Source organism: Anarrhichthys ocellatus, unplaced genomic scaffold (assembly GCF_004355925.1).
Source record: "Anarrhichthys ocellatus isolate YVR2014 unplaced genomic scaffold, GSC_Weel_1.0 scaffold155, whole genome shotgun sequence".
NCBI classification, from domain to species: Eukaryota; Metazoa; Chordata; class Actinopteri; order Perciformes; family Anarhichadidae; genus Anarrhichthys; species Anarrhichthys ocellatus.
In genome coordinates, this window is record NW_022280185.1 from 241231 (window position 1) to 250622 (window position 9392).

Sequence of the window (9392 nt, forward strand, 5' to 3'; positions counted from 1 at the left end):
GGTTCACAGTTAATGTGATGGTTTAGTAAACTTCTCCTTGGTGGTGCATTCAGGGTTCACAGTTCAGAAACATTTCATCCGTGAAATTCAAACCCAGAAGAAGCGTTGACGGAATGAATTGTTTGTTTTTGTCTCAACAGGAAGTTGGCGAAGAAGAGGAAGGAAACTCTGAGCTCCAGACAGGAAATGACTCTGATGGTCAACAACTCCCAACACACAACGATGGTGGACACACACACGCACACACTGAATGGACGCAGTGAGTACAAAACAAACGAGACAATTAAGACTGGAGACTTATATTTTGAAAATAGAGGCCTTTAAATCACTTTTATTGTGAAGAATTTATAGGAAAAGAAATAAAAACAATATGTACATACAGTCAGGGCCATAAGTATTTGGACTATGACACAATTTTTCAAATTTTGCTTATTTACACAACTCCAATGGATTTGAAACTAATCAGTCAACATGTGGTTGAAGTTTAGACTTTCAGCTTTAATTCAATGGATAAAACAAAAAAATCACATTAAGTGTTTAGGAGTTACAGCCATCTTTACTCAGTCATCCACATTTTCTGAGGCTCAAACGTAATTGGACAAACGGTTTCATGGCCAGATGTAGTCGGTTCTGTCACTATTTCATGACAAATGATGCAGACAACAGGATCCAAAATGTTATATTTGCAGTTGGTAGCTGGTCCTTGGAACTCTCAGCATGCGAACCAAAAAGGTGTCGATGCAAGTGAAGGAGGCCATTGTTAGGTTAAAAAATTGGTTCGATTAGAAAAACTTTATTAAACCCCAGTGAGAACCTCTGGTAACACTGAAGAACAGGAAGGCCCGATTAGACTTTAACAGAAAACATCTGACAAAGACTGACCAGTTTAGGAAACCGATTCTTTGGAGAGATGAAACCAAGATGAACTTGTACCAGAATGATGGAAGAGAAAAGTGTGGAGAAGGAAAGGAATGGCTCATGATATGAAGCAAACCACATCATCTGTTTAACATGGTGGAGGCAGTGCTTTGGATGGACATGTATGGCTGCCAATGGAACTGGTGTTCATTGGTGATGTCACAGCCGATAGAAGCAGCAGGATGAGTTCTGAGGTGTTTAAACTATCTGCTCAGATTCAGCGTAATGCTGCAAAACTGATTGGACGGCGCCTCACAGTGTAGATGGATAACAACCTAAAACATACTGTAAAAACAACCCAAGAGCTTCTTATCCAAGGAATATTCTTCAATGGCCAAGTCAGTCACCTGATCTCAACCCAAGTGAGCAGCTTTTGACTTTCTGAAGATAAAACTGAAGCAGAAAAACCCACAAACAGCAGCAGCTGAAGGAGGCTGCAGTAAAAGGTCTGACAAAGCAATTCAAGGGGGAAAAACTTACCGTTTTTGGTGATGTCTATGGTGCCAGACTTCAGGAATTCATTGACTGCAAAGGATTTTCCTCCAAGTATTAAAAATAATGATTATATTCACAATTATGTTAGTTTGTCCAATTACTTTGAGCCTCTGAACATGTGGTGACTGTGTAAAAGTGGCTGTAATTCCTAAACGGTCATTGTGATGTTTTTGTTTTATCCATTGAATTAAAGCTGAAAGTCTTCAACCTCATGTTGACTGATTAGTTTCAAATCCAATGGAGTCGTGTAAAGAGGCAAAATTAGAAAAATTGTATCATAGTCCAAATACTTATGGCCCTGACTGTATATTTGTGTATATATATATACATATATATATATATATATATATATATATGTATATATATATACATATATGTATATATATATGTATATATATATACGTATATATATACACACACATGTATAATATGTTTGTGTTGATGTGAGACTTTGGGGACTTTGTTGGGGACTATTTCCAGCGGCGGATTAATCCACATGTGGTATTTGTATGAGTCAGAATAAAGTAGTGTTGATGATGATGATGAAGAACACCATGACACTCTATGGGAAGAGGACATTAAGACATTAAGGTGGTGTTTGTTGTGTCTCCGTCCAGCCGTGTCATCTCCATCCTCCTTCACCCTGAAGACAAACACCATCAGCACCACCGTCCCCAACTCCTACTACCCAGGTAACCATGGTGATAAGACAGGATATTATGGTCTGTAACAGACATGGACACTCAGCAGAACAATAGTCCAGGGGGCAGGGTATCAGAGTGAAACTCTTCCTCATCTTCTTCCTCGTTAATCATCATCTCTGATGTCCATAAAAAACAAATATTTGTAGTTTCCTATCCAGTGATAGGAGTCTGTCCATCCTGATTCATTGATTCTGTCTGTCCTGATTCATTGATTCTTTCCATCCTGATTCATTGATTCTGTCCTTCTTGATTCGTTGATTCTTTCTGTCCTGATTCATTGATTCTGTCTGTCCTGATTCATTGATTCTTTCTGTCCTGATTCATTGATTCTGTCTGTCCTGATTCATTGATTCTTTCCGTCCTGATTCATTGTTTCTTTCTGTCCTGATTCATTGATTCTTTCCATCCTGATTCATTGTTTCTTTCTGTCCTGATTCATTGATTCTTTGCATCCTGAGTCATTGATTCTTTCTGTCATGATTCATTAATTCTTTCTGTCCTGATTCATTGATTCTTTCTGTCCTGATTCATTGATTCTGTTTGTCCTGATTCATTGATTCTTTCTGTCCTGCTTCATTGATTCTGTCTGTCCTGATTCATTGATTCTGTCTGTCCTGATTCATTGATTCTTTCCGTCCTGATTCATTGTTTCTTTCTGTCCTGATTCATTGATTCTTTCTGTCCTGTTTCATTGTTTGTCTGTCCTGATTCATTGATTCTTTCCGTCCTGATTCATTGATTCTTTCCGTCCTGATTCATTGATTCTGTCTGTCCTGATTCATTGATTATTTCTGTCCTGATTCATTGATTCTTTCTGTCCTGATTCATTGATTCTTTCTGTCCTGTTTTATTGTTTCTGTCTGTCCTGATTCATTGATTCTTTCTATCCTGATTCATTGATTCTTTCTGTCCTGATTCATTGATTCTTTCCGTCCTGATTCATTGATTCTTTGCATCCTGATTCATTGATTCTTTCTGTCCTGATTCATTGATTCTTTCTGTCCTGATTCATTGATTCTTTCTGTCCTGATTCATTGATTCTTTCTGTCCTGATTCATTGATTCTTTCCGTCCTGATTCATTGATTCTTTCCGTCCTGATTCATTGATTCTTTGCGTCCTGATTCATTGACTCTGTCGTGGTACTGGCTCAGATTAACATGTTGGATCAATGACTGTTGATCAGATATTTGTTGTTTTACTGTTTCAGCCTCATGTTTGAACAACAGAAAGATCAATATTGAATATCAGATATCGTGTTATTAATATTGACATCCTGGTGGTTCACTGTTGGTAGTTCTGTCTGGTAGAGGACTAAGATAAAGACGTGAGGCCCTGATCTGGCTCTCTGTTGGTGGACTGTTGGTGTGAACACACGGAGGACCAGAACCAGATCACATCTGGTCCTCATCTGGATCTCAACAGCAGCAACAGAGTCTGGTTTCATTAAAACAGTGATGTAGGGAGCTGATGTTTCTTTCTTCTTTTCTCTTTTTTCCTCTGTCCTACCTGTCTCTCTGTCTGTCTCACTGTCTGTTTGTCCTATCTGTCTGTCTCTCTCTGTCCTACCTGTTTGTCTGTCTGTCTCTTTCTCTGTTTGTCTCTCTCTGTCCTGCCTGTCTCTCTGTGTCTTATCTGTCTATTTCTCTGTCTGTATCTCTCTGTCCTATCCGTCTGTCTCTCTCTGTCCTGTCTGTCTGCTGCTGATGTCTCCTGATGACAGACCCCTTCGTACCGACGGCCATTCTAGGTGAGACATTTTTCCGTTCCTTCTTCTGTTGGACAGAAAATAACAAACTGCACAGGCAGACAGACAGGAAGTAGACAGACAGGAAGTAGACAGACAGGTGAAACAAAGAAGAGAGAGACGGGTCAGAGGACAGAGAGGATGGAGAGAATGAGAAAGAGAGAGTGATACTTTGGCTTCCATCCATCCCTGCTTGCTTCTCGTTCGGCTGCTTTTGCTTCTTTATTTCCTATTTTTAAAGATTTTTAATTTAAATTTGTATTATTTCATTTTAATTTAAGTCCTCCAGCTTTGATTATTATATTTCTTTCAATATAAAGATTATATTATAACTATATGGATTTTTCTTAATTTTTAGTTTTTTTATTATAATTTTTTTCATTTACTTTTATTCGTGACATTTTAACTGGTTATTTCTTGATTTTTTTTCTTTTTTTGTATTTACTTTGTTTTTGTTTTCATTTCAAAAATAATTCAATTTGTTTACATTTAAAAAATTATTATTTCCATTTTGGTTTTGAGCTGATTTATTTTGGTATTTTTTGGTTTGTTTGTGGTTTGTATTTTAAAGCGACGGTGGGCATCACTCCATCTCCGCATCCACAACATTCCTGCGTGTTGACGTCACGTCTGTCTGTGACCTGTGACCTCTGCATGGACACAACACATCCTCGTGGACGGGGGGGGGGGGGGACAAGAGAAACCAGATCAGTCAGAGTCCCGTTGTCTTCGTCTCTGGACGTCTTTTCTTTATTTAACATGAAATGAGCAGGAAGTCAGATGAACGAAGACAAACTCAGCCTTCAATCCAAAGATTAAAAATGTTAAATATGTTATAGAATATGAATATATTATATATATATGCATCGACACACTGGTGAGAAGAACGCCGACTCAGCTGAAGGAAGAACAAAACTCAAGTCAAAGACGCTTCAACAAAGTCAAAAAGAAATTGAAACACAAGCGTTCATGAAGAGGAACCTAAAAAAAACATGATTATTAAAAAAACAGGAATAATCTGCACCGAACCCACTGAAGATTAATCTGATCGTTATGACATCGTTATGACATCATTCTGCTGATGAAATGTAGATATCTCAAAGATCAGATTACACTATCGTGTTCTAATAAACAGATACAAGTAGTTTTTACAACAGAAATATGATAACACCTTAATTATGTTTGTTAAACGAATAAAGATTTAGCAACGTAACCTAATGTAAGCTAACGTAAACTAACGTAAGCTAACTAAAGTGAACTAATGCTAATGTATGTGTGTTCAAACAACTCAGAAGAGATGGAGGTCTTGGTTCGATAATGACTAAGTTTTATTAACGTTTAACTGAAGCCGACATCTTTCTTTAACCAACAAGTGGACTCAAACAAAAAGACGATAATCAGCAGTTATGTTTCTCTACAAACATCAAAGTGTTTCAGAAACGTAAACTAAACAGAATAATGAGACTGAGATACTTCAAAACTTGCTTATGAAGCTTTGTGTTGCTGTGAAAGAGAATATTGACACAAAGTAAAATAGATCGTAGAAAGTGAAAAACCTCGGTGGCGTTGTTCTTACAGCTCGTTATTCTAAAACCTGTAATTGTTTGTTCTGAAGAAGCTCATAAAATAAACAACAACAAACAGACGATAATTATTATGCTGATTGACTTTATCGGACCTTCACAATTTCTTAATTTTTTTTTGTACTGGGGTCAGAGACCTGAACCGCCCTACTCTGCCTCTAATTGGCTGACCCTGATATTCTTACCTTAAACAACCCAACCAACAGTTACTAGCCAATCAGAGGCGAAGTAGGGCGGGTCCTGCCTTCGGTATCGATGACGTCATTCTGCATAGATATTAGAGTTTGTTGCAGTAAAGGTGTATTCTCTGTCTTCAGAATAACAATGGGCATCCCCCGTCCTGTTTAATGCTAACCTTGAATGCTAAATGCTAGGCTAATCTAATGTCCAAGCAAAGGAAGGAGGAATGCTAAAAGCAAACTGTCCCAAACTGTCTCCTGTCTCCTCATGCTAGCTAAACCGTCTTCAGACCAGACGAGTCCTTCTCTTAGGGTACAGTTAGCCAGGTTAGCCGAGTTAGCCTAGGCGCTTCCTGCTAGCTGTTACAAGTTAAAATAGAGCAACTACGATGCTACTTCCTGTTTGATTCATGCTAGCTGTGTGTTTCTAGTAGAGTCCAGGCTAAAGTTGTTGCTTATACCCTGTCTCCTCTTCTTCTTCTCTTCTATCTTTCTCTGTGTAAAGTGCCCATTAATGGTAAGTGGTTAAATTTGGGTCTAAGGGGGCGGGACTCATGTTGGGGGGGGTTCACCACTGCGCATGGAGCCACACCCACCACCTGCTGTGATGTCATCAGTTAGCGTGGCCATGCTTCACTTTTTCACCCCTCTGTGAAATTGTGACATAATCCCCAACTCCTCCCACCATTTCACCTCGAACCAATCAGGTGTCAGATCTGCCCATCTCTCTGTCGCTGATTGGTTGCCGTTTTTTGTCGTTGTGGTTGTCTCTCATTGGTCTTCCTCAGTCCAATCACAAACCGCCACCTCCATCACATCACCCATCTCCTCGCCCTCGCGATGATTGTTTGGGCTGTTTGGGATAGAGCTTCTGATTGGTCAGTCAGCCCCCAGGCTAGCCAATAAGAGAGTTTACCACAGAGGTAGAGAGAGTAGAGGAAGTTTGTCTGTTGAAATGTTCACTTCAGAGTGCTGGACGTTCTTTCAAGGGTCAATAAAAACTAGTTTGCCAAAGAGGTTTGTTTTGTTCCAGGACTCTGAACTCTCTGCTCTTTTCACACTGCAGCACCAAGAACCTGGACCACATCTGGACCAGTACTCATTCCATGCTGTACTGGGTCTGGACCAGTACTGATAACTGGGTCTGGACTAATACTAATACCATGCTGTACTGGATCTGGACCAGTACTGAAACCATGCTTTACTGGATCTAGACCAGTACTCATTCCATACTCTACTGGATCTTGACAAGTACTCATATCGTACTGTATTGGGTATAGGCCAGTACTGATACCATGCTGTACTGGGTCTAGACTAGTACTGATAATTGGATCCAGACCAGTACTTATACCATGTTGTACTGGGTCTAGATCAGTACTATAACCATGCTGTAGTGGGTCTAGACCAGTACTGATACCATACTGTAGTGGGTCTAGACCAGTAGTTATACCATGCTGTACTGGGTCTAGACCAGTACTGATGCTGCAGTCCAATTTGTTCTAAAAAATGATTTGTTAATGAAAATGTTTTTTGGTAGCTTTGGGAGCAGTGTGAAAAGAAACCAGAGCCAATCACCATCCTCTCTTCAGTCATGTGATTTGATGTATGTGCCATTCATCTGTGTTGTGGTAACAACATTGTCATCATTTTCCTTATAGTTACTAATATAAACAATTAGTTATCAGTGTAACTAGACATGGTTAGTCAGTTTACACCTGGTTAGTTACTGTTACAGTCAGTTTACACCTGGTTAATTAGTCAGTTTATACCTGGTTAGTTACAGTTACAGTCAGTTTACACCTGGTTAGTTACAGTCGGTTTACACCTGGTTAGTTACACTGTTACAGTCAGTTTACACCTGGTTAGTTACACTGTTACAGTCAGTTTACACCTGGTTAGTTACAGTCAGTTTATACCTGGTTAGTTACACTGTTACAGTCAGTTTACACCTGGTTAGTGATGTTGCTACAGTCAGTTTACACCTGGTTAATTACACTCAGTTTATACCTGGTTAGTTACACTGTTACAACCAGTTTACACCTGGTTAGTTACACAAATTGCAACTTACTAAACATCCATGTGATCATTGTCTTTCTGGGAACTTATCAGGTGTTCCGGTTAAGGTCAAATTGTACATGAATCAATACATAATCTGGTGGTCTGATCCTAAAATAAATCATTACCAACCTAACCAAGTTAGATCTGGCCTTTATTTGTACAGTTTATGCACAGAATTAATTCTAAACTTACGATGCAAATTTTGCTTTAATTACAATGAAAAATGAACTGATACAAACTGAATTTAACAAAGAAAACTGGTATTAATGTGTTGATTTTTGACTAATTCAAGCTCAAACCTGACGTCATGACAAGTCAAATAGTATTCACACAGATCAGTGTGAGCAAGTCTGGATTCTGACCCGGGTCAGTCCATCCTTTTGACCCGGGTCAGTCTGGTCCATCTCATCCAACATGATCATACATCATACCTGCATCACATGAGTCACTGTTCATGTCCGTCTGTCTGCTGACTACAGTCTGACCCGTTTACTGTCATATTCTGTCTTCTGTTCCTCCTCCTCCTCATCCTCCCCCAGACGACAGCCACACTATGACCAGTGAAACCAGTAGCCTGGTCCAGTCCCACTATAAGCAGCGGGAGTCTGAGCGCGAGGCGCTGCCCTACCAGACGGGTCAGCTGCACCCAGCCATCCGAGTGGCCGACCTGCTGCAACACATCACCCAGATGAAATGTGCCGAAGGGTATGGCTTCAAGGAGGAGTACGAGGTGAGGACGCACCCACACACACACACACACACACACACACTGCAAATATGCCTCTTTCGTCCATAGAAGACTTTCATATTGTCATACTTATCTTAAAGACACTTTAAAGTTATTGAGTTCTAAAGCCACCTGTTCACAATGAAGAGCACACACACCTGTGGGGGCGGAGCCATTTTACATAAATCACAATTTTAGGACAATCAGATTTAAATTGATCTTTTAAAAGCATCGCAGAATAAAAGACGTACAAAGAGCTTCAGTGTTGACGTGTGACATCAGCATTTAGCCTCTAGAAAGTTATTATTACTTTATAATAGTTTCACTATCATAAAACCTCAAACAGACTTGAGTTTTAAATTCATGTCGCAGTATTTAAAGATACAGAGATGTTTATTAGTGAAGTGAAGCTTTAGAAACGAACCCAGTTTAAAATGTTCAAACATGTAAAGATCATTTACAGAAGCACGTTTACAGTAAAAATATTGAAAATGTATGTATATACATTTATATATATATATATTATATATACAGTATATAAATGTGAAGAAAATACTCCTTTTAACAACCAACATTTATTATTGATCATATATTCCATATTTTCATAACTTAGAGGTTATTTATTAGCTCAAAAAACATCAGACAACCAAATCAAAGATATTTTCTGATCCAGTGAAAACTCAGACCAACATATTGATGATTATCAATTATCAACTAATCGTTTCAGCAACGATCAGCAGAAATTAGAGAAGAAGAAGACAGTAAACACAGCAGCAGAGTGGTGTGTGTGTGTGTGTCTGTGTGTGTGTGTGTGTGTGTGTGTGTGTGTGTGTGTGTGTGTGTGTCCACATGTTTGCACATTTTCATCAGGAGAAACTTACTAATGGATGTTACTTACCTGAACACACACATACACGAGCATTCCCTTTTTGGCCCATTAGCTGGAGGGAAGATCTATAATGTGTGCGTGCGTGCGTGTATGT

At 39.1% G+C, this 9392-nt stretch overlaps 1 protein-coding gene across 6 annotated transcripts in view; it reads left to right on the plus strand.

The window, feature by feature from the left end:
• LOC116400212 (receptor-type tyrosine-protein phosphatase mu-like) overlaps window positions 1-9185 on the plus strand; it is a 21158-nt gene extending 11973 nt beyond the window's left edge. For 3 of the 6 annotated variants that reach the window (XM_031877928.1, XM_031877930.1, XM_031877929.1), the window contains 5 exons: window positions 141-259; window positions 2031-2105; window positions 3839-3865; window positions 6130-6141; window positions 8222-9185. In XM_031877928.1, the coding sequence (XP_031733788.1) occupies window positions 141-259; window positions 2031-2105; window positions 3839-3865; window positions 6130-6141; window positions 8222-8478 (490 nt within the window). In that variant the 3' untranslated portion in view covers window positions 8479-9185. The remainder of the gene's footprint in view (window positions 1-140; window positions 260-2030; window positions 2106-3838; window positions 3866-6129; window positions 6142-8221) is intronic. The other 3 variants (XM_031877932.1, XM_031877931.1, XM_031877934.1) reach the window with 3 other exon arrangements.
• The last annotated feature ends 207 nt before the right edge of the window (window positions 9186-9392 follow it).